This window comes from Coregonus clupeaformis, chromosome 17, assembly GCF_020615455.1.
Source record: "Coregonus clupeaformis isolate EN_2021a chromosome 17, ASM2061545v1, whole genome shotgun sequence".
Classification (NCBI taxonomy): domain Eukaryota; kingdom Metazoa; phylum Chordata; class Actinopteri; order Salmoniformes; family Salmonidae; genus Coregonus; species Coregonus clupeaformis.
Window position 1 is genome coordinate 9979831 of NC_059208.1, and position 27618 is coordinate 10007448.

General features: G+C 41.6%; 3 protein-coding genes across 6 annotated transcripts in view; 2 read left to right on the plus strand and 1 right to left on the minus strand.

Annotated features, from left to right (window-relative positions):
• Positions 1-1245: 1245 nt before the first annotated feature.
• LOC121585619 (replication protein A 14 kDa subunit) lies at positions 1246-4243 on the minus strand. Its single transcript, XM_041901943.2, has 4 exons — positions 4027-4243; positions 3791-3865; positions 1833-1944; positions 1246-1487 (listed from the first exon to the last, which is right to left on the minus strand). The coding sequence occupies exons 1-4, from the start codon at positions 4120-4122 to the stop codon at positions 1405-1407; spliced, it is 366 nt and encodes a 121-aa protein (XP_041757877.1). The 5' UTR covers positions 4123-4243; the 3' UTR covers positions 1246-1404.
• Positions 4244-5052: 809 nt separating this feature from the next.
• On the plus strand, positions 5053-14376 carry LOC121586570 (UBAP1-MVB12-associated (UMA)-domain containing protein 1). Of its 2 annotated transcripts, XM_041903355.1 has the most exons (6): positions 5053-5183; positions 5345-5373; positions 5471-5573; positions 8784-8804; positions 11693-11778; positions 13332-14376. In XM_041903355.1, exons 3-6 carry the CDS (start codon positions 5489-5491, stop codon positions 13635-13637), a joined length of 498 nt encoding a protein of 165 aa, XP_041759289.1. In that variant the 5' UTR covers positions 5053-5183; positions 5345-5373; positions 5471-5488; the 3' UTR covers positions 13638-14376. The 2 variants fall into 2 exon arrangements, with proteins under 2 accessions (XP_041759289.1, XP_041759290.1); XM_041903356.1 differs by lacking the exon at positions 8784-8804.
• A 4799-nt stretch (positions 14377-19175) lies between these two features.
• Positions 19176-27618, plus strand: part of LOC121586571 (glucocorticoid-induced transcript 1 protein-like) — a 52077-nt gene continuing 43634 nt past the window's right edge. For all 3 annotated transcript variants that reach the window (XM_041903357.2, XM_041903358.2, XM_041903359.2), the window contains exon 1: positions 19176-20035. In XM_041903357.2, coding sequence (XP_041759291.1) covers positions 19633-20035 — 403 coding nt within the window. In that variant the 5' untranslated portion in view covers positions 19176-19632. The remainder of the gene's footprint in view (positions 20036-27618) is intronic.

Below are 27618 nucleotides of genomic sequence, written 5' to 3' on the forward strand. Positions count from 1 at the left end.
ATGGTGACAACTATGTAGGCTGTGTGTAGCAGTGATGATATGGTTTGGCTAGGAAAGGTTTCTTCACCTGGTCACATACAGCTGATGTGTTGTGCATTGAAGTCCACAAATGAAGGGAAAAGGTGAGAGGAGAGCACATAGATGCGAGAAGGAATACAACGTGGCTGCTATGAACGTGAACTGTGTTTAAGAGTGACCAGGGGTGTTTTCATTCCACCGATTCTGTTGAAAAACAATTCCTAAACAGAACAAAACAGGGATAAACATACCTGAATTTGTCTAATAGAAACTATATTTTTCAACTGTTGGACTAATGATTACACCCTATTTCAGCTAGATGCAGGCAAGAGTGTGCAAGGCGGTCCATGTGTCACTGTCTGTCACCTAATTTTCTCTCGACCTGTGTGCACCTACATTGTAATCTTTCATTCATAGGCTAGGTTGTAGCAACCTCATGATGGGTATAGGGAACATTTGAGTAACATGTAGTAGCCTAAACCTATCTATGTTACATTGAACTCGTTGAATGGAATATGAATGACAGTCATCCAATATGCTGTAATAGAAATAAGGCCATGCTCATTAAAAAAATTAATCGTCCTCCCTCGTCTTAAACGGCACTGACGGGCAGATCCTATAGACGAGAACATTACAATAACAATCTGAATATTACACTAGTGTTCACTGTCAATTGTGTATCTCAGATTTCAAGTCAAGAATGTGAACCATGCATTGATGTCATATTAAGAGAGCATTTGTCAAAAACAATGTGACGACCACAATCAAATCAAATCCCAACTCAATCCATGAATACGTTCCTGGGATACAATGAAACAGCAGCAACACAAAGTCTTGATGAAAGTTAACGTTCAGTTTATTGTGTGTGGGGAAACTTAACTTTTTGCTGATAAGTAGTGTGTTGCTGATGCTTATTTTAGTCCCTCCCTCACCACTTGGTAGCAGGGTAGAGGTGTGGTTACAGCAGTACAGTAGCTTGTGTTTAACATTCGTACCAACAGAGGGTACTGTGCTATAACACAGCCACACATGCAGTAGTAGAAAGCATTTCAATTCAGATTTGAAATACAGTATATATCAAATATCCTGAGAACGTAACTTGGTTGAGTTGAGATGTCAATAAAGTACAATTTAGTTGATGCTGATAATCTCAAACTCTGTATCATAGGTCATTTTGTGAGACTGGTGGTTTTATTTATGAAGATTGTTGTAATGACTAAACACAGACAAGTTAAAAGGCTTTTATTTTCTAAACGAAGAAAAATATAAAAAACTGTACATATCTATTTAGAACTCATATCGGGGTATATAAATAAAAAAAAGGCAAGACAAATGAGGTTCACGTTGACAATGATCTTTAGGAAGGAATGAATAAGTGCAAAGTGCTCATCCACTGGTGGCTATTTCAAATTGATAGTGCTGGGGGAAATCGTGGATGACTTTCAGGGCTTCATTGTACAGCTCCAGGTCTGGAAAGGACATAAAAAAGAACAAAATTATATTAGCTAAACCATTATAGATAGATCTGTAAAAAAAAAATGAAGTGACGTCAAACCAGCTAAACAGTCTTTGGCACGTTTAAAAGAACACTCTAGAGACACCATCATCAACAACAATAATTCAAATATTCCAAGACTACCACTACAGTTTCTCCCAAATCTGTGCTCTCCCTTGAGGTACACTGCCCACATTGGGAAGAAAGCATATTTGGTTGATTTTGTTGCAGGAAGTCACCCTGCTGTGTATAATGATGTCATTTTGAGTGTACCTTTGAGAACACATTCCCTTTTCCATAGGAGAGATTATGTACTTACCGAAAGGCATGCCTTTGTCTTCTCTGAGCATGTTGTATGCAGAGGCCATTATTGCCCCTTTGTTGGACACCACACCAACTACCTCCACCACCCCACTCAGCTCCTCATCAAGCTGGGAAAGAGAAACAATGTTACATCAGGCAATGCGCTAATGGACATACAGTGCATTGGGAAAGTACTCAGACTCATTGACTTTTTCCACATTTTGTTACATTACAGCCTTATTCTAAAATGGATTAAATAAATAAAAATCCTCAGCAATCTACACACAATACCCCATAATGACAAAGTGAAAACAGGTTTTTAGAAATGTTTGCAAATGTATTAAAATAAAACAGAAAAACCTTATTTACATAAATATTCAGACCCTTTGTTATGAGACTCGAAATTGAGCTCAGGTGCATCCTGTTTTCATTGATTATCCTTGAGACGTTTCTACAACTTCATTGGAGTCCACCTGTGGTAAATTCAATAGGTTGGACATGATTTGGAAAGGCATACACCTGTCTATATAAGGTCCCACAGTTGACAGTGCATGTCAGAGCAAAAACCAAGCCATGAGGTCGACGGAATTGTCCGTAGACCTTCGAGACAGGATTGTGTCGAGGCACAGATCTGGGAAGGGTACCAAAAAATGTCTGCAGCATTCAAGATCCCCAAGAACACAGTGGCCTCTAGCATTCTTAAATGGAAGAAGTTTGTAACCACCAATACTTTGTATTTATTTTATCCCAGCCACCGTCTCCGCAGGAGGCCTTTTGGTAGGCCGTCATTGTAAATAACTATTTGTTCTTAACTGACTTGCCTAGTTAAATCAAAAAATTTTTAAATTAAAAAACTCGGGGGAGAAGGGCCTTGGTCAGGGAGGTGACCAAGAACCCGATGGTCACTCTGACAAAGCTCCTGAGTTCCTCTGTGGAGATGGGAGAACCTTCGAGAAGGACAACGATCTCTGCAGCACTCTACCAATCAGGCCTTCATGGTAGAGTGGCCAGACGGAAGCCAATCCTCAGTAAAAGGCACGACAGCCCGCTTGGAGTTTGCCAAAAGGCACCTAAAGACTCTCAGACCATGAAAAACAAGATTCTCTGGTCTGATGAAACCAAGATTGAACTCATTGGCCTGAATGCCAAGCGTCATGTCTGGAGGAAACCTGGCACCATCCCTACGGTGAAGCATGGTGGTGCCAGCACCATGCTGTGGGGATGTTTTTCAGCGGCAGGGACTGGGAGACTAATCAGGATCGAGGCAAAGATGAATGGAGCAAAGTACAGAGATCCTTCATGAAAGTTTGCTCAGGACCTCAGACTGTAGCGACGGTTCACCTTCCAACAGGACAACAACTCTAAGCACACAGCCAAGACAACGCAGGAGTGGCTTCGGGACAAGTCTCTGAATGTCCTTGAGTGGTCCAGCCAGAGCCCGGACTGGAACCCGATCAAATGTCTGGAGAGACCTGAAAATAGCTGTGCAGCAACGCTCCCCATCATACATGACAGAGCTTGAGAGGATCTGCAGAGAGGAATGGGAGAAACTCCCCAAATACAGGTGTAACCAAGCTTGTAGCATCATACCCAAGAAGACTTGATGCTGTAATCGCTGCCAAAGGTGCTTCAACAAAGTACTGACTAAAGGGTCTGAATACTTATGTAAATGTTATTTCCGTAAAAAAAAAAAAAAAAATTAGCAAACATTTCTAAAACCTGTTTTTGCTTTGTCATTATGGGGTATTGCATGTAGATTGATGAGGGGGGAAAACAATTTACTCCATTTTAGAATAAGGCTAACATAAAGGGGTCTGAATACTTTCCGAAGGCACTGTGTGCCTTTGAAACTCAAGTACAACGTTCACTTTCAGTTTAATGATATCATGTTGTCATTGTCAGATCTTTTCATTCCTAGAAGATAGCTACTGTTCAACCAGTCTACTGTTAGTTACGTCTTGCAACTTTACTCACGGGCTCGTTGAGTTCCACTGACGCAGACTTCCCTTCTCCGTCCGAAAGAGTGAATGATTTTCCTGTTGGATGGACCTGTTAGACGACAAACAATGAATTGCGATTTTGTCACGCTAACTAACTACTTATCAAAGTAGCGAATTTCATTGCCATTTCTGGCTGTGTACCACCACTGCCATCCAATTTCTAGTGCTGAACTAACGTCGTTAGGCCCAATAAAAACACTAGCACATTACCTTCTCAACACGTCCAACGAAGCAAATCGGCATACTGATATATTGAGACAGCATAGAATAGTTTATTCTGGGTTTTGGTGACTCGAAAACTGCCATATTGAAAGATTTTGCCGTGGGCAACTTCAATTGCACCTACGATTGTGTCAGCCAAGTAAGCGATAGCGCGCGAAATATTTTGTTACAACGAGGTTTCTTCTTCTTCAGTGGGGTTTATCAGCGGTTGGCATCCAACGTTATGGTGCATTACCGCCACCTAATGTACTGTGGGCCAGAGACAGGGAGAAACTAAATCCTACCTGCCAGCCCCGTTGCTCTTAAAAAAGATAAAATATTTGAGACTATTTCTAATGACGTTCTACTCAATATACTCTTTAAACTAATTTCCTGTATCCCCTTCTCCCTCATACTAGATCTCATCCTCTCTCTTTCCTTCTGATACTGCCCACACTGTAGCAATACATGCTCCACGGTCTCTGTTTCCTGACAATAATCACACTTTCCTGTTGGATGCTTTCCTATCACATGTAATGTCTTATTCAACTAGCTGTGTCCCACCCTTAATCTTGTAAAAAATAGCCTCCTCTCTTCTGTCCCTTCCTGCCGTCCTCCCCTCCCCGACGTTCCTCTGTACTTGAAACAAATGCCTTCCCATATTATCTATATTCCACTGCTCCTGCCATCTCTGCACCATCACTGTATATATCCGTTTTTTGGCTCTGCCTTGCTCATTGAAACATCAACATCCCCACTACTAAGTGCTTATTTAGCCAGTACGACGACGTTTCCTCATTGTTCTATGATACATTCTTTCCCCGGACACAAGCTTATGTTAACTATGGTTGAAATGCTACATGAACGGATAATTTCATATAAATTAAACTTCAATCTTTTAAAGTGGAGCATAATAACCAAACACTAGATTCAAAGCGACAGATTGCGGTACAATCATTATAGAACTGATCAGAATTAGATGGTTCTCGATATTGTTTCTACACGGACCATTTACAGAACAGGAATTACCGGAAACACATAAGACAACAGCAACAACACACTTGGCTAACTACACGAAATCGAAGTAAAATTGAATAGATAATCTAACAATAACAAAATTGTATGTTAGTTTACTCGACTTTTTAACGAAACGAAAGACTGGTAGGGTAAGTAATTTTCTTTTGTTTGACGAAAACCTAGTTAACTAGAAGCTAGTAGGTCGTACGTGATATTTGATACTTTGGAAGCTACAAGATATCAAAGTGAAAGTCACTTTGTAACCAACTTGTATTCTGTTCTGATATTGCGATCTGTGATCAACTTTCAGGCATACTCCTAGGTTCTACATACAAAAAGGTAACAACAACATTATTTTTTTATGCATTTTCTCATTCCATGTGTCGTGATGATGTTGCCATATGCTTGCTAACATTTGTTTTTCTCGCCTTTGCAGATCTAGTAAGGAGTCAGTATGTTCAGTTTTTTCGGAAATCGTAATAAAGACTCTAACAAGAAGTCATCGTCAGAGGGAGGTACAGATGGGTTCGTGATAATAGGTGAGAAACAAATAATGAAACGTCAACCTGCTGACTTTTTTAAGAGTCAGAAATGTGTAGCTGCTAGAAACTTTGAGGTTTCAGGTCATCCTATTGCTCAGTAGGCTCTGCTCAGTTCCGAAACTACCACATTTACCCAACATCTAACAAGTTGGGCAGAACACACACATACATAAGGTAATTCTGTGATTGTTATTTAATCCATGAAATGTGTGGATTCCATAATGCTCTACTGGTTGTACCAATCTTGTTTCATAATTAAATGTCTCTAAATGGCCCCTGAGTGGCTGGGCCTCTCCTGGTCGCCTACTGATATCACCCAGAACAATGCTGTGGGGGTTGTGTGTCAGAGTTGCACACAATGACGTGTCAAGTGCTACTGTATTCTAAAATTGTATTTTAAATGTTTCAATGCACTTTTAGTCAATAACATCGGTCTATATTTTTTGTTTATCTTGTTATTTTTTACATTTCTACTAACAATTTTATATCAACAAGACTAAATCCTGAACCTCTACTTTGTAACACTAGTAAATACTATAAGCTTAAAAAACTGTTTCATTCCACATGTAGTTTTAAGTTCGTCACCAGCATTGAATAATGTCTTTCACCACTTCTTTGAGGCTGAGATGAACCTGAAATGAAAATAGGGAGTTGCGCATCATAGTTTCCTCATGCTCATGGGCGTAGTAATACGTCATAACAAGAAATTAGCATATGTTTATCATTTGCTCAAAACGATAATATAGGATTGCTACACGCTTTACTCAGAAATGAAGATAAATCCTGCCAATTTGAAAGGTCCAAGGCCACATAACCTCCTTTAGTACCTTTCAAAATCTAAGCCCCAAATAATGAAAATGTTATTGTTAGTCAGGAAGCTCCCTCATCCCTCTTTCCTCTACCAGTAAAGTGCAGTATAATTGGCTCTTTATCCCGTGGCTTTGATTGGGAGCGCTGCTGGTGGACCTGGGTTCAAATACTACTCCAAATAATTTCAAATACTTTAGCTGGGCTTGATTGCTCTTGCCCGGCTCAATGGAACCAATAAAGTAGTCGCAAAAGTGCAAACGCCGCCCATCGGGCGCTCCAGACAGGCTAAAGCTAACGGCTAAAGTATTTAAAGTGATTTCAAATGGTATTTGAACCCAGGTCTGGCTTTTGGTGAAGCAGTAGACACAGATGGTCAGGAGTTGTATGTTTCTCTTGGCAGACAGAAGAGCGCCAGTCTCAGAGCCAGCGTTTCTTCCCAGATAAAGGAGAAAGAGTCTGACTGAGCTCACAGACGTTTTAGTGTAAACCCAATGACTGTGCTCTGATCAAAGACGCCAATGATTAGAGAGACTGTGTGTTTCCTAAGGAAGGAAGGGCTCAGTCAGATGGCTGATGAAACTATGGAGTTTAAAAGGTGAAGCACCAAAACGGAATTAATAGATTTACTCTAGGTGTAATCAATGTTGATAGGAGTTGTTACAGAGCGCAAATCCAACAATGTAGGACTAGGCTTCAGTCAGAGTTGGGGTAGTGGCTTTCAATTCAAGTACAGTTAGGCTAGTTTGTTTAGTTGCATTGAATGAACATTCAAATATCATTTTCTGTGAGGATTTAAAAATATATAATTTTAAATAGTTTTTACTGTATAAACTGACATAAAATATTAGCTGTAAAGGGTAGCCATTACATTTGCCATCTGCACCACAGCCTCTTTCCACATTACGAGCTTTCCTGGTACTGATGGCTCCAGACCAAAGGGAGCAGATGTTCTTACAAAGCTGATCTGTCTGGGTCCGTATGGCAGGGGGCATATCATGTGCCACTCCACTACCCTTTCACTTCCCCAGCCAGCGGCCTGCCGGTTGGGTAGGTTAAGGCCGGGGCTGTGCTGTGGGAGAGAGCCAGCGGAAAATCCCAGTGGGCAGGGAACTGGGTGGCTGTCAGCCTGATCGTCTGTGGACCTTCTCGCATCCATCCACATTTAGTTATTCAGGCTGAGAGAAGTCCTCCTGGGGAAAGAGCGATAGGGAGAGAGAGCAAGGAGAGAAGGCTTTAAAGGGGCAGTGCAGTAAAAAAATTGTTTTCCTTAAATAAAATGGATATTTCAACACTATTATGTCGAAATAACACTCTGAAATTGTGAAAATGACGATAATGCCTTTTTTGTGAAAGAGCTATTTTTTTTAACACCTGGACTTTCAGCCTGTTCAGGTGAGATGGAAGTTTTTGGCCCACAGTATGATATCACAATCTGATCTGATTATTCTGACCAATGACCAGTCATTTTTTTATTTGCATTTGTATCCTCCCACATTGAAGGGGTAAGCGGGGTAGACTCTTGACATTCCTGTCCGCCAATCAGGGCTGTGTATATAACAATTTGTGTCAACACACCGACACAATCAGACTGAGCATTTCAATGGCAAAAGGATAAATAAATTATAAAAAAATATATTTGGAGTTATTTTCATTAAATAAACACACACAGTATAATTGTATTAGACACACAGTGACGATTTAAAAATAACATTATAAAGACTGCATGGTTGCTTTAAGGGAAAACAATCTGCATAGTCTACCCCTGATGCTAGATGGAGGGATGGTTCACATTTGTCAGGGGGTCATGGAGTCAAATCTCATTCTACCTCAGAAAATTAGCTATTACAATAACGTTTTTTGACAGGGTTTGTAGCATACATCAGGCGAATCTCTCTCCCCAGTCTAAGCTGTTCATTTGCAACACCTAATATTTTCTCCTCCATTCTGTTAGATGGAATCCAATGAGAAAGGATTTGTTTTATGATCTCAGAAGTCATCTCTGTGATCCAAGTCTAGGGCCTTCAGTCCCTCAAAGGCAGGGTGTGTGTGTGTGTGCACCCCTGCCTGCAGCTGACACTCTTGAGGAGTGGGCCTGGTTGACTGCTGAAGTCATGAGCAGCTGCCTGTGCCTCTTCTGGGAGCCCATATCCCTCTCTCACAGGCTCTTAACCCAGCCGACAGACAATAGCCTCACTTGTATTTGGATGGCTGTCAGTGTCTACAGTCTCACGACAGTTCCAAGGAGTCTCTTTCACTGACATCGTGTTCAAAGGCCTACACCCCCACACCACATTCATTTTAACCTTTGTTTTCAGCTGTTGCTTTTCCCTGTCTAAAGTCTTTATTTATTTAGCCAGGATAGTAGTCCACACAGTAACAATTGCCACTGTTTTCCAGGGAGTCCTAAAGTCATTGCAGGTAATGCAAGGATGGGTGTGCATGTGTGCATCATGCATGTGAGTTCATAAGTGTTTTTAGTAATTGATCACTGGTCGCTTAACAGAAGATTGTGACTTAACCCCTCCAGAAAATAAATGTGAGGCTACTAACAGTGTCCAGCATTAGTAGAGCTAGTTTGTTCTAGCCTATCTGTGCTGGCAAAGCTGTTTAAGAGAAGCCTGCTAGCCTGACAAGCTGCATGTCATTGACAATGTCCACGCTCTGAGCAGGTCACACAACTCCAGCACGAATCATGACATAACGTGATGTCATTGACAAGGTCCACACTGCACAGAGCAGGTCGATGCAGAATGTAATGTGCACCTTTTCATTCCTCTTCGCTTGATCAGCTCATGATCCAAGCCAGAACCTTAGGCCTCTCTCCTGACCTGACACTGTTTAGACAAGACTAAAAAATATATATATATACGTGTTTGCCAGTCCAGTTTCCACTGGCAGTTATCCAAACACACGAAGAGGAAGTCTTTTCATGATGTTGAATGTGAAAACATGCAGCCTTACAATAATGTGAAGTCAAGTACAACTGACCTAACCTGTCCTCTGCATCATAAAGCAGAGATTGTGTGTGTGTATATTTTCTTGCTTTAGCCTGGTTATCCCTCTCTCCTTCTGAAGGATTTCGTGAATGGGAGCGATAAACTCCTGCATGCTATTAAGCAGATGACGGATGCATACTCTGTGTTTACTGACTGAGAGAGAGCGGGAAGGAGGGGCCTGTGTCTAACTGACTGAGCCCAGAGACAAGGCCATGCCTGTACAATGCTGACGACACATAAAGAGGAGAATACAGGCTTACTTTACATGGCATTATTTAGATGCCCTTGTTGTCCTAGAGAACTTAAATATTGCACTGCTTGCTGTGGAATAATGTGTGTTCTGTAGGTGAGCAATGCCTACCATGTCAAGAATTCCTTCATAAATGTGGATGGAAATGTGGCCTAAATCTTGTGATGAAATTGTGGGAAGGGCTATTTTTGTACCTGTAGGACTAAGGGGGGCAAATCAAAGCTTTAAATTCAAGGCATAGAAGGAATTTATATTGCATACTTCTATGCCTCAAACATTGATGGAAATATGAATATGATAATAGTAAAGTAAGACAATAGACAAAATATTTTTATTTAAACAACATATTTTTAAGCTGCAATATGTATAACTTTTTGGGTGACCTGACAAAATTCACATTCACAATGTAAGTTCTAGATCTGTCATTCTCATTGAAAGCAAGTCTAAGAAACTGTAGATATGTTCTATGTGCAGTATTTCTATTGTTACATTTGGTTTTGTACACCAGCTTCAAACCGCTAAAAGAAAATACAATATTTTTGGATATCGAAAATGTATTTCACAGTGGTTTAGATGGTACAATTATTCTCTACACTATACTTGCTTGTTTTGTCACATAAACTGCAATTAAGCGAACCATTATCATTTTAGCTACCAGGAAATGACGGAGCGATATCTGCATAGTGCATCTTTTTAAATAAAAATAATCTGAATTTGAGGTTACTGAAGCTGAGAGACATTGTACTACTAGCTGATAGATCCCAAATTGATCCTGTGCAGAGTAACGTAACCTCTGTTTTATCATGGTGCTCTGGGCCTCAGTTCCCTCTCATAGAGATCATTTAACCCTCTATAGAGAGATACATTGGGTGACTGGAGACACACTGAGCTCAGATCAAAGGAATCTGGTGAGATCAGGGAGGATGACTTCATGCTGCAGAGAGAGTTCAGTCCCAGAGGAGAGGGGGAGTGAGGAGTGGAGACGAAAGAGAGGGAGAGAAAACAGGGAGGAGAGAGAGAGAGCGAGGGAGAAGAGGACATTGACAATGTGCAGTTAATTAGTCTAGTTACTAAGGCTCAGTAGTTCTCCCCCAGATGACATGATGCAAGAGGAATGGGTTTGGGAACATAGGCTAGGCTACACCAGAGAGAGGAATGGAGTTGGGAACATACTGTAGGCCATGCTACACCAGAGAGAGGAATGGGGTTGGGAACATACTGTAGGCTAGGCTACACCAGAGAGAGGAATGGGGTTGGGAACATAGGCTAGGCTACACCAGAGAGAGGAATGGGGTTGGGAACATACTGTAGGCTAGGCTACACCAGAGAGAGGAATGGGGTTGGGAACATAGGCTAGGCTACACCAGAGAGAGGAATGGGGTTGGGAACATACTGTAGGCTAGGCTACACCAGAGAGAGGGATGGGGTTGGGAACATACTGTAGGCCATGCTACACCAGAGAGAGGAATGGGGTTGGGAACATACTGTAGGCCATGCTAAACCAGAGAGAGGAATGGGGTTGGGAACATACTGTATGCTAGGCTACACCAGAGAGAGGGATGGGGTTGGGAACATACTGTAGGCTAGGCTACACCAGAGAGAGGAATGGGGTTGGGAACATACTGTAGGCCATGCTACACCAGAGAGAGGAATGGGGTTGGGAACATACTGTAGGCTAGGCTACACCAGAGAGAGGAATGGGGTTGGGAACATAGGCTAGGCTACACCAGAGAGCTGCAGGCATGCTCTGGTCCACATAGTGCTCTGTGGAACAGTATTACTGTGTTACTAACTTTGTTAATGCTGTGTAATCCATGAATGTGATCAGAACGCCACTCCACTCGTTAAACCACATCTAATCACCCAATTGACCTGGTTTTCCTGAAGAAAGAAAAAATACACCAATCGGGCTAATCACTTCTGTTATGAAGACCACGGGGCAAGTAGGCCATTGTAGACGGGGCTAGTAGTGGGTCGCATGCATGTATTTTGATGAAGAATCTAGTCCTAGGCCTGTGGTGTATAATGACAGAATATCTTTTGGGTTTTTTTCTCTCCAGGAGAAACTGTGGAAGAACAGAGGCAGAAGATCCAAAACGTGAACATCAGCAAACCATCATGTAACGTCATTGTGCAACCATCAAAGGTGATAGTATTTTATAACCGGGGGTAGCGCTATGCCGATGGGGTGTCATTTAGGACACAACCTGGGTTGTGTTACTCAAAACTGCCAAGTGGTTCGTCTCGCAAATGTGCTCCTCAGTACCAGGAAACACAACTGTTGTAGACTTAAACAGCAGTGAGACTGACTGACTGTGTTACTAACTGCACAGAGTTTCCTCTACTTCTGTCTGGCCTGGCTCATCCTGTCTTCATATAATCTGCCTACAGTCTGCTGCTGCTGTGTTGGTGACAGATGCTGAGTGGCATGGGTGTGATCCTGTAAACACACACACACACACAAAGGCTTGCGGACCAACGCATGCCACTATCATTCAGCACGCTCCATCGCCGCTACACTGGGTCTGGACTGGAGTCTGGCCATATGGTGGCTGTAGAAAAGCTCTATTATGTTGTTGCTAGTTCTCTGTTTGATCTGGTTGGTCCTACTAGTCCTTGATGTCGCCTGTGGTCATTATTATGGGTTTAATCAAGGCCTGTGTGTGTGTGTGTGTGTGTGTGTGTGTGTGTGTGTGTGTGTGTGTGTGTGTGTGTGTGTGTGTGTGTGTGTGTGTGTGTGTGTGTGTGTGTGTGTGTGTGTGTGTGTGTGTGTGTGTGTGTGTGTGTGTGTTGAAGCGTAAGCTGCATATGGTGACATGGCACTGCAGCTTGGCTCCCATTCAATGAGTGCGAGCTACAGTGCTTTGCCCTCATGTTGCACACACAGGAAGTTCTGACGCACCCTTCACCTAAGTTACAGACCCTTCACCTACATACTGTACAGACTCCTACCTCCACCAATATAAACCTGTCGTGCTTCACACACTCACCAGTGTTATGGGCAATATCTGAAAAACAAGGAGGGACAGATGGCAGGACCACTACCTACAGTTTTCAGTAATGGTTATTACAACCACAATAGTGATTAAGATGTAAGGTTACTTTATATGTGAAGTGCTAGAAGTCATGAAAAAGAAGGAAAACCCCAAACACTGCTTGGTGTTCATGCTCCCAGGTGAGTCCTCGTCACCACCGTGTTTGAGAGAACAAACACTCAGTCATTTAAGGATGTTTCCGTGGTTACGTCCCAACCGAATGCTCTCTTAATTGGAGAGGAATAAGCCATTTCCTGTATTTTCTCTGCATTTAGGCTTTCATTCCAAGGCCCAAAGCACAGCTTAAGTCTCAAATCTAGCACTTTATGTGTACACCAACTCCCTTTGAATCAACGAAGTCAGTTGAAGTGTCAAAATAGCAGGCCTATAATATGGTAGACACAGGAAAGAATAATTGTATTGTGTGATGCTTGTGTTTAGTAGTACACTTGCTGGTTGAGTTGCTAAGGTTACGGTTGGGGACAGCACCCTAGTGACTTCCTTCTGTGGATGTTGAAGAGCTCTGAAACCTCGTCGGCGTCAATCTGTTTTCACGTTTGCCAAAAGTTAGCCACATTTTGTGTTCCTTGTTTTTTTGTGTAGCCTACACTTGTTTCTAAATGCAATGTCTGAAGGTGGACATTTTCTCACCTCTTCTCCTTAGTCCTCCAGTGCGACACCTACCCAGGCCCACCACTCTCCAGCCCCTGCTCCACCTCCCGTGATCGCGCCATCACCAGGGCATATGTGGAAGCCCCCGGCGCCCATCGTGGAGGCCCCCCCGTCTCTCCCAGAGCTTCTAGGAGATGTCCCATTCACCCTGGCCCCCCATGTTCTGGCCAAGCAGACAGGGGGTCCCGGGTTCCCCCTCTTCTCTGAGATGCTGATGTCCCCCCAAGACATCAACCACAACCTGGCCTCCTTCAGCTACGACTTCACCCTGGAGAACTCTGTGCTCTGTGACCATTGACCTGTAGATAGTCTACTTACTGACTGTATGACCGCTGAACTTGTGATCTGTCAACCTCCCCTCCAATACCAGCCCTATGTCAACCCTGGGTCGTGTTCATTAGGCAGCAAACAGAAGAAAACTTACTGAAACAGGGCGGGACTACCTGGGCTTGTCCAATAAGAAAGGCCTGTTTTTGTTTTCCTTTGCAAAGTGTTTAGCTACGTGTGCCCTACTGAACACGACCTTGGACTGTCTTGGCTCGTTACCATTCAGGTTTAGTTTCAGTTCTATGGGGCTCTGTCTGAGAATGGTAGTACTATAATTAATGATAAACCTGGTTATGGTGATGATCAGAGTTAGAAAACAGGTGTGAGTCAGTTGGGGTCAAAACTGCACCTGCCGGCAGTGATGTAGGTTACACACAGTATGTAGCTAGATGAGTACACAGAGTTCCACCATTAAGATTGTAGACTACTAGTTCAGTAAGGTGAGTCACTTGCTGATGCATATGTCATAGTAGTGCTGGTTCACTGTTTTAAGAACTTGCCAGTGTGTGTATTTCAAGAGCGCTAGCTTCACGTCTGATAGGCATGCTTCATCATAGCTGTGGCTTTCGTTGAACAGAGTCTGGGTCTGTAGATTCACCTGTTGTTTCTGTTAGTTTAGAAGTCACTGATTGACCTTTGGGTTTGCACTAATGTACGTACGAGACAGATTTCAGATAGTTTTCTAATCTTATAAAGGAAATTACACATCATATTCTTTATCTGGTTATGTTTTTTACCCTGGTGTCAAATCAAATTGTATTTATAAAGCTCTTTTAACATCCGCAGATGTCACAAAGTGCTATACGGAAACCCAGCCTAAAACCCCAAACAGAAACAATGCAGATGTAGAAGCACGGTGGCTAGGAAAAACTCCCTAGAAAGGCAGAAACCTAGGAAGAAACCTAGAGAGGAACCAGGCTCTGAGGGGTGGCCAGTCCCCTTCTGGCTGTGCCGGGTGGAGATTATAACAGTACATGACCATTAAGGCCAGATTTTTCTCCAAGATGTTCAAACGTTTATAGATGACCAGCAGGGTCAAATAATAATCACTGTGGTTGTAGAGGTTGCAACAGGTTGTCCTCACCTTTGCCAATGAAGTTAAGAATGCTTTAACAAGACATTTCCAAAAACTTTTGTGTAGCATAAGCATTTCTATAGAGAAACTATGTAGCTTTTTGATTACATATTTAAAATGTAAGAATATATATCCCCTATTTTTCAACATTTATTATCAGGACTCACTCGATATGGTTACTCTTATGTGGCCTTCCTCTGTTGATCATCTTCAGCATGGCTCTAATGAATGTATCATCATGTGTTGTAACTTCCCAAACATTGTATTTATTGTTATTTATTCTGTTTTTGAACAAACCAAGTTTCTCCCAGTCTTCATGGCACAGTTCAGATTTGACAGTGTTTCAAGGTATCCTGTCCCGTATACTGCATTGCACACTGGTGAACAAATTATCTTGTGAACACATACACATTCAGTTACCTCTGACTGCTGTACAAATGTGAGAGTGCAAGAAAATACCAATTATATTTAGTTAAAATACTTTTTAGGACTATTATTTAAAGTAAACTCCTTATGAGTTGTTAACTCATAAGACAACCACTCAAGAATCTGAAAAGATGGCTCATAAGTTGCTCTGTTATTTTCAATGCAATGTCGTGGTATTCCACATCATGTGAAATCATCCACAGAGGCTGTGTTTACACACACAGCCAAATTTTATATATATATATATATATTATTTTTTTGATCAGTTCTTTTGCCAATAATTGCGCAAAAAAATCTGAATTTGGCTGCCTGTGTAAACGCAGCCTTAATACTGTATACATTATGAAATGTTTGGGATTTACCCTTTCTGGAAAATCCTTTGCTGTGCATAGCAGGAAACCAAGTTTATTTCTATCCGTTTGTGTTAAACGATACTGTGGATTTTCCCAGGCCTCTTCCTCTCTTTGTAATTCAATCACTGACCTAACCATGCATTTTGTTTTTTTGGTTTCACTGGCGTGGAAGGCTACAGTCGTTTGCTTTGTATTTTGGTGGGGGTTTGAGTAACTTAGTTTGTTTGGTTTACTTGGATGTATTTTGGGGGTTTGTTACGGTGTGGTTCATTTATGTGGTTGTTGTGCATGTTTGCTATTAACAAGATCTTGTTTTTATTTATCTTGTCCTGCTGTTTTTTTGTTAATTTTAACTGAGGGGTTTCTCTAAAGATGGTTGACCTGTAAAAGTATGAGTACTGTATTTGTATTAGTAGTAGCTAGTACATAGGAAATACAGTGTATTTGGAAAGTATTCAGACCCCTTGACTTTTTCCTCATTTTGTTACGTTATAGCCTTATTCACAGAATACCCCATAATGAAAAACGGAAATATCACATTTACATAAGTATTCAGACCTTTTACTCAGTACTTTGTTGAAGCACCTTTGGCAGTGATTACAGCCTCAAGTCTTCTTGGGTATGACGCTACAAGCTTGGCACATCTGTATTTGGGGAGTTTCTCCCATTCTTCTCTGCAGATCCTCAAGCTCTGTCAGGTTGGATGGGGAGCGTCGCTGTACAGCTATTTTCAGGTCTCTCCAGAGATGTTCAATCGGGTTCAAGTCCGGGCTCTGGCTGGGCCACTCAAGGACATTCAGAGACTTGTCCCGAAGCCACTCCTGCGTTGTCTTGGCTGTGTGCTTAGGGTCATTGTCCTGTTGGAAGGTGAACCTTCGCCACAGTCTGAGGTCTTGAGCGCTCTGGGGCAGGTTTTCATCAAGGATCTCTCTGTACTTTTCTCCGTTCATCTTTCCCTCGATCCGGACTAGTCTTCCAGTCCCTGCTGTTGAAAAACATCCCCACAGCATGATGCTGCCACCACCATGCTTCACCGTAGGGATGGTGCCAGGTTTCTTCCAGATGTGACGCTTGGCATTCAGGCAAAAGAGTTCAATCTTGGTTTCATCAGACCAGAGAATCTTGTTTCTCATGGTCAGAGACCTTTAGGTGCCTTTTGGCAAACTCCAAGCGGGCTGTCATGTGCCTTTTACTGAGGATTGGCTTTTGTCTGGCCACTCTACCATAAATGCCTGATTGGTGGAGTGCTGCAGAGATGGTTGTCCTTCTGGAAGGTTCCCCCATCTCCACAGAGGAACTCTGGAGCTCTGTCAGAGTGACCATCAGGTTCTTGGTCACCTTCCTGACCAAGGCCCTTCTCCCCCGATTGCTCAGTTTGGCCAGGCGGCCAACTCTAGGAAGAGTCTTGGTGGTTCCAAATTTCTTCCATTTAAGAATGATGGAGGCCACTGTGTTCTTGGGGACTTTCAATGCTATATAAATTTTTTGGTACCCTTCACCAGATCTGTGCCTCGACACAATCCTGTCTCGGAGCTCTACGGACAATTACTTCGACCTCATGGCTTGGTTTTTGCTCTGAAATGCAGTGTCAACTGTGGGACCTTATATAGACAGGTGTGTGGCTTTCCAAATCATGTCCACTCAATAGAATTTACCACAGGTGGACTCCAATGAAGTTGTAGAAACATCTCAAGGATGATAAATGGAAACAGGATGCACCAGAGCTAAATTTCGAGTCTCATAGCAAAGGGTCTGAATACTTATGTAAATAAGGTATTTCTGTTTTTAACTTTGTATACATTTGCAAGAATATCTAAAAACCTGTTTCTCTTTGTCATTATGGGGTATTGTGGGTAGATTGAGGAAAACAATTCATTTAATCCATTTTAGAATAAGGCTGTAACGTAAGAAAATGTGTAAAAAGTGAAGGGGTCTGAATACTTTCCGAATGCACTGTATGTCGTTATTGGGTTAAAGGATATGTTTTACATGCGATCTCCCCTACTTAACTGCTTCTGTTTTCATAATGCTAGTACCTGAGCATCAGCCAAGTGTTTGCACATTATCCTGATATCAGGTACTCAGTGTTGGGGAAGCTACTCTGAAAATATAGTTTACTTCACATTGGAAGAAGTTAAGTTACACTAAAGCTACCCTTAAAAAATATATTGTTTACTTAACTAAAGTTACTTTCAAAAGTAGTTCACTACATCCAAAGTCCTTTATTATCATATGTAAATCTGAAATGTCATAGACAACAAATTGCAAGAACAGATCACTCTGTAGTCAGATGTTTAAAGAATATGTAATTGATCCTATTAATCACAACAACAACAAAATTCAAGTGAGAATTAGGCAGGTCTTATGCTAAAAAATAAAGGAAATTATTGCCTATTTCACCCATATTTTATTTTTGGAAAAAGAGTAGAGTGTAATTCCAGTAGCTACCTACACAACTAAATGGCAAAAAAGTAATTAACTACTGAAAACACTACCTTGATTTGAATTTAGTTAAAGTACCACCAAGCTACTGCAAAATGTAGTTAAATTACAAGTTGAACTACATGTACAGTACTTCACTACTCCCCAACATTGCAAGTACTGTAAATTCTAATTGATATTAAGAGTTATGGAGGATGTTACATGCAATAGTACATCAGGTAAACCTCTGAACATGCAGTTGTGTGTTCTTTGAAAATGTAGCCTACCTCTGAAGAAGTTTGAATGGCACTTTAAAAGTACACCATTTTACCTTGTGGTATATCTGCCAAGTTTACACACCCTTATTCTGAACCCTGTCTTCAACTTTACTTCCTTTTCAGTCCTTGTCCAATGCCTTTTAACATTTATTTTGGTTCAGTATCCTCTTTGTGTTTCAATTGTATATGCATTTGATTGTGAATCAGCTATGCATAATCTTTTTTGTTTGAATGTGGGTGAAAGAACTGCCTCAAATTTGTACAAAAGCAGACTATTAAAAAAAGATGTAAAATCTATTGTGATGATTCTTGTCTTGTTGTATGGTGAAAGTTTACTACTGTAATAAATGTGTGTGTACAGCAATATGTGGATTTTTAGTATGGATCTAGGTACAATATTTTTTATCTTTAAACTGTGCAGTGGTTGTTTCAATTTACTCAAACGTGTCATTGACGATGACTGGTCTAATGCGGCGTTGAAAACAACTACGAACTCGGGGAAAAAACTAGCTCCGACTGTGAAAAATCGATTTGAACGGTCATCCAACTCGGAATTCCAACTCGAGAACTCGGCATATTTCTAGAGCGCTACATTCTGACCTGAAGATCACTGACGTCATGATTTGACCTAATTTTTCCGAGTTCCCAGTTGTTTTTCACGCGGCATTAGAGTAACATTGCAGTTGTCAACAGAAACCCAGACGACCTTTATTTTTTGCTGAAGATTCTGCACCACCCACTTCTCTGATATTTAACTCTGCATCAATCGCTTGCTCGAGAGCAGTCTACCTTCAATCTTCAGCAAACTTCAATGAATCGATTGCTGGATGCTTAGACTGTGGCCAATGACCTCGACCTTCCAGTATTATATTGACCAATCAGAGCTTTACAGTGAGGGATTTTGCCCCGCCCCGATCTGTCAACCAGTAGTTTTGACAGGAATAACACAGGAAAGGGGGTTGCGTGTTGCAAGACAGACAACACTGAGACAAAACTAGCAAGCTATGTTGTGACTTGCGCTTTTATAAGTAAAGTTCGTGGTTTAAGTAGGTTTGGTTCAATATGAAGGTGTTTAATTGAGAGTTTTTCGAGAATCCATACTTGTTCGAACACTTCAAAATTGACAAGTAGCAGAAAAAGTGCGAAAATGTAGCTAGCTAAGCTAATTGGGAAGCTTACTAACTGAACTCAACTGGACTTTTACAAAAACAAATGTTCTAGCTAACTTTTGGGGGAAAGTTGGTTACCAACTTGCTTTGTCATGTCACATTTATATATTTGAGCAAGCCAACGAAAATACTCTCAGGGAACTTTGAAAATACTTTCAGGTAACTTGAGGCTTATTCAAGATTTGTACTTTGTATTTTTGCCAAGTTTGTCAACTGGAAGAGTTGCACTGTGGCAATCAACATCATGTCAACAGCATCATCAGCAACCAATTCAACCCAACAGCAGCAACAGAGGGTCAAGCGCAGCGGTGACGGCTCCCCAACTATCATCTTTCCAGCCGGCTGCAGCAACGGCAACACCACCACGATCCGGTTGCAGCCTATTCGTGCCACGGTGCCGTACCAGCTCTTGCGTGGAAGTCAGCACAGCCCAACCCGCTCCTGCTCCTCTTTATTCATAGTCGCGAGCAATACAGGACCGACGTCGACGTCCCGTTGCAACAGTCCCGGCAGCCCGACGCAGCTGCTGCTCGAGAATCCGGTTGGAAACGGCTCCGTGGAGGGCAGGCTGGTCGCAAGGCAAAGACGCTCGCCGCCGGACAGCAAGAGCTCACCTGAGCGGTGTCCGAACTCGCCTGTTTTCAAAGGTGCGGTAGTACCCTCTTGTCCATAATTTATTGCATCCAAAGCTAAGTATGCTAGCTGTTGCTATAACTAGCAAGCTAATTGGGTCAAGCTAATATTATTTTGCTCAACATTGTGTGTTTATAAGCCCATATAGCAAATAACATACATTGCTAACCCTGAAAATGCTGTAATTTATTGCGCATGTAGTAGTATGAATGATTATGCACCCAATAGCCAAATGTTGTCATGTTAAAATAATGAATTGGCATCGAGGGGATACTTTGAAACCATACATATGCATATTAACTATGTTGTTTAATTTTCAAACAATTGCTTTGGGCTTTCGATTTATGTCTCCGTGGCTATTATATTATTATGGTGATGATGCAGTTACTGTACCTCCAGCCAGCGCGCGCCAGTTAAGATAAATACGGGTTACATTTCTAGAATACTGGCAACGGCAACCACATATTGGACATGTTAAAATGATTAAATAAATACCGATCATGATTAGTGTGACATGTTCATTTATTTAGGTATTTTCTCAGAAATGTACGCTTGTTGACCGGCGCGAAGGAATGGAAAAAATTACGTTGTTGAGGGAAGGTCGCGCGCTTAAGGCAACACTGGGGCCTAGCAGGAGCGAGCGCATCTCGAGATGTAAACACGATGATTATATTGCAAGTGCTGCTTCTGCTCGTTGCAAATAGGTTTTTCTAAAGCAGCAGTGTTATTTGACACCTTACAGGAGAGTACAATTTACTCCATTTGACAGATGAGTAAATACATCCATCGAAGAGGTGGAATGCTATTAGGGAGTGCTATTCTTTCCCAGCACTTATGATGGCATGGATTCTAGAAGAGGTAGAGACAGGGTATTCCAATGCATTTTTCTAGCCAACAGGTCCACAATATGCTGTCTCTATTCACCCTCTTTCAAAATAGGAGACTCCAATAGCCTAGGTGTGCAATGCAAATTCTGCAGGTCTAGTAGTACTGTCTGCTGGTAGTACTACTGCTTTGACAATGGGATACCATGGCCCAGAACCCCTAGAAAGCCTTGACCCTTGACCTTTCTCTGTGTCAAGCCAGAGATGATGGATGCAATATGGTGAGGTCACTGGTGACCAGAGGTTCTGCATATTTTAGGTGCAGGGCATTGGACAGGGGGCACCACGACTGGGGTTGAATTCCATTCCGCATTTCAGTGCACAGAATGGAAAAGCACCCCTAAATGAGCCGTTTTATCATATAATCTCATATGATATTCAAAAGGCTAGATTTCTCAGCTTGGTAACAGTTTGTCGTCTGTACTGTAGTCATTTTGAATTAGTGGACAGGTCAAACATGTAGGCTCTAGTCTCCTCCAAATAATGACAAGTGACAACCACATGAAATAGTGAAAGTAATTTGATAATATTGATGTCCTCTGTGTTAGTATGCTGCGCTTGTGCAGTCATTGTTGGCAGCCCTATGTGCTATGCAGTCATTAGTACTCATCTATTAACAATATTCTGTTCCTACATTAGCATTGAGGTAGTGCCTTGGGTCCTGTGTGTGTTGGTTATGCAGCATGCACAAGTCTGTGCAAAAATGTTGTTTGTTTGATAATGGGTGACAGGCAGGTCTGTTAGGAGACAGGCTGTTCATTCCTTCCTGCTCACACTGGTTGGTCACTGCTGAAAGTGTTCCGTTGTTCAGGCCATGGCGACATATTCTGACGTTCCATCACATTACCTTTTAAAGTGGAAATTTGAAACTTTTTGGCGACTGACCAAATTCACATAGAAATGTGAGTTATATATCTATCATTCAACTTGAAAGCAAGTCTAAGAAGCGGTAGATCTGCTCTATGTGCGCTATTTCTATGCTTCCCGTTCTTAAGTTTTGTTTTTGTTGTCTTTTCATTTCAGTTTTGTACACCAGCTTCGAACAGTTGAAACAACAATATTTTTGGTTATGGAAAATATACTTCACAGCTGTTTAGATGGTACAGTGATTTTCTACACTATACTTGCTTATTTTGTCACATAAACTGAAATTAAGCGAACTAGTAGAGTTTAAGCTACCAGGAAATGGTGGAGCATTTACTGCATAGTGCAACTTTAAGCATGACGATGATGTCATCTAGCTTATATGAACCAAAAATATAGGAAGGTGTTTAAAACCATCTGTTTGAAGTTGGCTGACACTGTCAGTTCTGTGTTGGAGTAGAGACAGGCCTAACTCTCATTGCTACAGGGGTGTTATGTTGAGGCATTGATTCTGCACTGCTGCAACCTAACTAAAATATGTTAGAGACATGCTGCTTGCATTTCCATAGCATATTGAATCTGGCTCATATCCCATTATGTATAGAAGAATCAATACCTTGTTGTACAAATGGAGGATTCGTGAGACGAGAAGTGGTGAAGCTGTAAAGTTGTGCCGTTATGGTTTCAGGTCTTTAAGCGTATAGCTTGTAAAGCAAGCTTGTAGAGGACTGTAGGCTGGGAGTGATTTAGAATACATAACTCTGGCATGAACAGCTTTAATGGAGAAAATGAAACCGTTTTATCTTCAGGTAGTAAGTGGGGTGGGGGGGGTTCTGTGCCTGTCAAGTTATGAACAGTGGGACAGTGAATATGTTTACGTAGGTGTTATCTAATCTAATATATGTTCCTTTTGACACTTGAAGTCATTAACTACAAGGGACTTCTTGTGAACTCTCTCCAGGTATAACTTCAGAGAGAGAGGGTTGTAAACTACGCTGAAAAGTGTTTGTGTGTGTGACGCATCAGTTAATTAGCCAGTCCACTACGCACTCGTGAAGCTGGAAAACAAAGTCAAGGCAGCTTCCTGTAATAGGCTTGGCATTAAAGGAACACAACACAACAACAACCACCTACTTCCTGATGAAAGGATCCAAACTGCAGATCTGTGAGCTACGTCCTATATTAAGCTAGTGCACTACTTTTGACCAGAGCCACAGGCATCCAAAATGGCACCTAGTTTACTACTTTTGGACAGATCTATAGGGATCTTTCATGTAAAGTGCCTGTTCTGCTAGTGACAGTCTTTCTGTGACCCTGTGCTGAACCATCAGACAGATTTAAAGTGAGAGTGGGATTATGACTGATTGAACAGGTGACATCATCACCTCGAACAGTGAACACAACCGGTCTCTCTTCGAAACTACAATATGGTCAATGTTGCCTTTAAATAGTAAGGGGTTGAATGAAAGAGTTAGTTGTGCAGATAGAGATGGATTGCGTATCTTGTGTGAATGCTGTGCATTCAACCTCTGGCAACACAAAGACTGTGGGTTCAATTCCTGCAGGGATCACATGCAAACTCAAAATATATGAACTCTCTACTGCAGGTGGCTTTGGATAACAGCGTCTGCTAAGTGGCATGTATTATTATATTATTAACCCCCTTTGTAAACCTTTCAACACTGTTCGGATACACAGTAAGAGTGATTTCATCTACACCATTATTTAAGAACTATAATTTTGAATAATCGCATACTTTTCTGTCACAACTGTCAAATAAGTGTCCCATAGCTTCTACATCAAAGGCTAAGCCTATATCTTGGCTAGAGAAGCTTGTATCTGTGACCAGACCCAAATGTTAGGTTATTTCAACTCATTCCTTCTATTGTTTACATCTCAATTTTTGGTCTGGCTGAAAATCATTGAAATCGCCGGAAAGCATATACACACAGGGCATCATTCCAAAGTGGGAATATGTGTTTTTCTTTATTTTTTGTTGGTATGATGATGGGAGCTCTCAATGTAGAGGCAGGAAGTTCAGTTTCCAAAATAGTTGTTTAGCTGAAGTTCTTATCCAGAGCCACTGATTTTATAGCTGGTTTGTATGTATAGGCCAGAGATCGGCAATAATTTCCATGGGAGAGTATCATCAAAACTTTTGGAATGGAGCTATCTTGGCCAGTTTCATTAAATCATTCAATGTTTAGGTTAGTTGTTGTTTTAGTCACATTAAGTCACATGTAAGTAGTCACATAATGTAAACCTGTGAATGGTCATGCTATAGTCAATATGCTATAGAAATTGAGTCCATAACGATATTAGGGTTATTGAATGACCTGAGACTGATGGTTATTGCATGTTTTAGCTGTTGTTTCTGTCACATATGTAACCTAGGCCTAAACCTGTGACATTGTCCTGTTATTACAGGTGTTCCATATGTAAGCATGTGTTCCCTCAAACATTGTTCTGGTATGATGTGGGAGAGTTTCTCTGTCATTCAACACCATTCCTTTCTCTCTGTTTATTCCCCTGGTAATGGTCCATGCCTCACCATTGTTCAGCATCTTAGGGTTAACTGCAAGGTTGCACTGTGCATTTATGAGCGTGTCAAAGGCTATGGTATGGCAATTTGTGTTATTACTGTAGGTGTTAGCCTATGGCCTGAGGAGAAAGTATGTAGGCTTAGAACAGTCTTTGTAACTGTCATGGCTTCATTAGTAGTAGGCCCTGAATAGTACTGTGTTTTTGTAACTGCCATGTGGCTTTATTTAAAAGGATTACTTATAGTAGACCTATTCCATATAGTATCGTATTCTATATTTTCCAGCTCTGTTTAACTATTATTTTTTAAAACTGACTGCAGGTTGGCCTAGCATGGGAACCAAGCAGATTTGACTACGTTTCTATCGTGAGAGCAGCTGTCTGGCTGGCTCTCTATCTAAACCTTGTGAAACCTGACTGTAACCATTAGTCCAATGTAACCATTGGACTTTATTTTGATAAGGTCCCCTGAAGAGCTCAGTTTATATGTTTAGTCTTTGATATCTGACTGGTGCCGTTGGTTTTCTAACCTTCCGCGTGACAGTGTGTCACACTACCTAGCTTTGAAGAAGACATCGCAATGTCTGTTTTGAACATTTGCATATACAGTACCAGTCAAAAGTTTGGGCACACCTACTCATTCCAGGGTTTTTCTTTATTTTTACTATTTTCTACATTGTAGAATAATAGTGAAGACATCAAAACTATGAAATAACACATGGAACCATGTAGTAACCAAAAAAAGTGTTAAACAAATCAAAACATGTAATATTTTATATTCTTCAAAGTAGCCACCCTTTGCTTTGATGACAGCTTTGCACACTCTTGGCATTCTCTCAACCAGCTTCACCTGGAATGCTTCTCCAACAGTCTTGAAGGAGTTCCCATATGTGCTGAGCACTTGTTGGCTGCTTTTCCTTCACTCTGCGGTCCAACCCATCCCAAACCATCTCAATTGGGTTGAGGTCGGGTGATTGTAGAGGCCAGGTCATCTGATGCAGCAATCCATCACTCCTTCTTGATCAAATTGCCCTTACACAGCCTGGAGGTGTGTTGGGTCATTGTCCTGTTGAAAAACAAATGATAGTCCCAGTAAGCGCAAACCAGATGGGATGGTGTATCGCTGCAGAATGCTGTGGTAGCCATGCTGGTTAAGTGTGCCTTGAATTCTAAATAAATCACTGACAGTGTCACCAGCAAAGCACCCCCACACCATCACACCACCTCCTCCATGCTTCATGGTGGGAACCGCACATGCGGAGATCATCCGTTCACCTACTCTGTGTCTCACAAAGACACGGCGGTTGGAACCAAAAATCTCAAATTTGGACAGATTTCCACCGGTCTAATGCCCATAGCGCTTGATGGTTTTTGCGACTGCACTTAAAGAAACTTTGAAAGTTCTTGACATTTTCCGTATTGACTGAACTTCATGTCTTAAAGTAATGATGGACTGTCGTTTCTCTTTGCTTATTTGAGCTGTTCTTGCCATAATATGGACTTGGTCTTTTACCAAGTAGGGCTATTTTCTGTATACCACCCCTACCTTGTCACAACACAACTGATTGGCTCAAACAGATTAAGAAGGAAAGAAATTCCACGAATGAACTTTTAACAAGGCACACCTGTTAATTGAAATGCATTCCAGGTGACTACCTCATGAAGCTGGTTGAGAGAATGCCAAGAGTGTGCAAATCTGTCACCAAGGCAAAGGGTGGCTACTTTGAAGAATCTCAAATATTACATATACAGTTGAAGTCGGAAGTTTACATACACCTTAGCCAAATACATTTAAACTCAGTTTTTCACAATTCCTGACATTTAATCCTAGTAAAAATTCCCTGTTTTAGGTCAGTTAGGATTTTTATTTATTTTATTTCACCTTTATTTAACCAGGTAAGCCAGTTGAGAACAAGTTCTCATTTACAACTGCGACCTGGCCAAGATAAAGCAAAGCAGTGCGATAAAAACAACAACACAGAGTTACATATGGGGTAAAACAAAACATAAAGTCAAAAATACAACATATAATATATATATACAGTGTGTGCAAATGTAGCAAGTTATGGAGGTAAGGCAATAAATGGGCCATAGTGCAAAATAATTACAATTAGTATTAACACTGGAATGATAGATGTGCAAGAGATGATGTGCAAATAGAGATACTGGGGTGCAAATTAGCAAAATAAATAACAATATGGAGATGAGGTAGTTGGGTGGGCTAATTTCAGATGGGCTGTGCAGTGATCGGTAAGGTGCTCTGACATCTGATGCTTAAAGTTAGTGAGGGAGATAAGAGTCTCCAGCTTCAGAGATTTTTGCAGTTCGTTCCAGTCATTGGCAGCAGAGAACTGGAAGGAATGGCGGCCAAAGGAGGTGTTGGCTTTGGGGATGACCAGTGAGATATACCTGCTGGAGCGCATACTACAGGTGGGTGTTGCTATGGTGACCAATGAGCTAAGATAAGGCGGGGATTTGCCTAGCAGTGATTTATAGATGGCCTGAAGCCAGTGGGTTTGGCGACGAATATGTAGTGAGGACCAGCCAACAAGAGCATACAGGTCACAGTGGTGAATAGTATATGGGGCTTTGGTGATAAAACGGATGGCACTGTGATAGACTACATCCAATTTTCTGAGTAGAGTGTTGGAGGCTATTTTGTAAATGACATTGCCGAAGTCAAGGATCGGTAGGATAGTCAGTTTTATGAGGGCATGTTTGGCAGCATGAGTGAAGGAGGCTTTGTTGCGAAATAGGAAGCCGATTCTAGATTTAACTTTGAATTGGAGATGCTCAATGTGAGTCTGGAAGGAGAGTTTACAGTCTAACCAGACACCTAGGTATTTGTAGTTGTCCACATACACTAGGTCAGACCCGTCGAGAGTAGTGATTCTAGTCGGGTGGGCGGGTGCCAGCAGCGTTCAATTGAAGAGCATGCATTTAGTTTTACTAGTGTTTTTAAGAGCAGTTGGAGGCTACGGAAGGAGTGTTGTAAGGCATTGAAGCTTGTTTGGAGGTTTGTTAACACAGTGTCCAATGAAGGATGTATACAAAATGGTGTCGTCTGCGTAGAGGTGGATCTGAGATTCACCAGCAGCATGAGCGACATCATTGATATACACAGAGAATAGAGTCGGCCCAAGAATTTAACCCTGTGGCAACCCCATAGAGACTGCCATAGGTCCAGACAACAGGCCCTCCGATTTGACACAGGATCACCACTTTATTTTAAGAATGTGAAATGTCAGAAAAATAGGAGAGAGTGATTTATTTCAGCTTTTATTTCTTTCATCACATTCCCAGTTGGT

What these genes read in the sequence shown, in the direction of transcription:
- LOC121585619 (XM_041901943.2), bottom strand. Translation starts at nt 4,122, where the DNA reads ATGGCAGTTTTCGAGTCACCAAAACCCAGAATAAACTATTCTATGCTG. An exon ending in TCGTTGGACGTGTTGAGAAG is followed by an intron (nt 3,866 to 4,026) that starts GTAATGTGCTAG and finishes GTCGTCTAACAG; the next exon opens with GTCCATCCAACAGGAAAATC. An exon ending in AGACAAAGGCATGCCTTTCG is followed by an intron (nt 1,488 to 1,832) that starts GTAAGTACATAA and finishes TGTCCTTTCCAG; the next exon opens with ACCTGGAGCTGTACAATGAA.
- LOC121586570 (XM_041903355.1), top strand. Translation starts at nt 5,489, where the DNA reads ATGTTCAGTTTTTTCGGAAATCGTAATAAAGACTCTAACAAGAAGTCA. An exon ending in AGATGGGTTCGTGATAATAG is followed by an intron (nt 5,574 to 8,783) that starts GTGAGAAACAAA and finishes ACTGTTTTCCAG; the next exon opens with GGAGTCCTAAAGTCATTGCA. An exon ending in GAGTCCTAAAGTCATTGCAG is followed by an intron (nt 8,805 to 11,692) that starts GTAATGCAAGGA and finishes TTTTCTCTCCAG; the next exon opens with GAGAAACTGTGGAAGAACAG.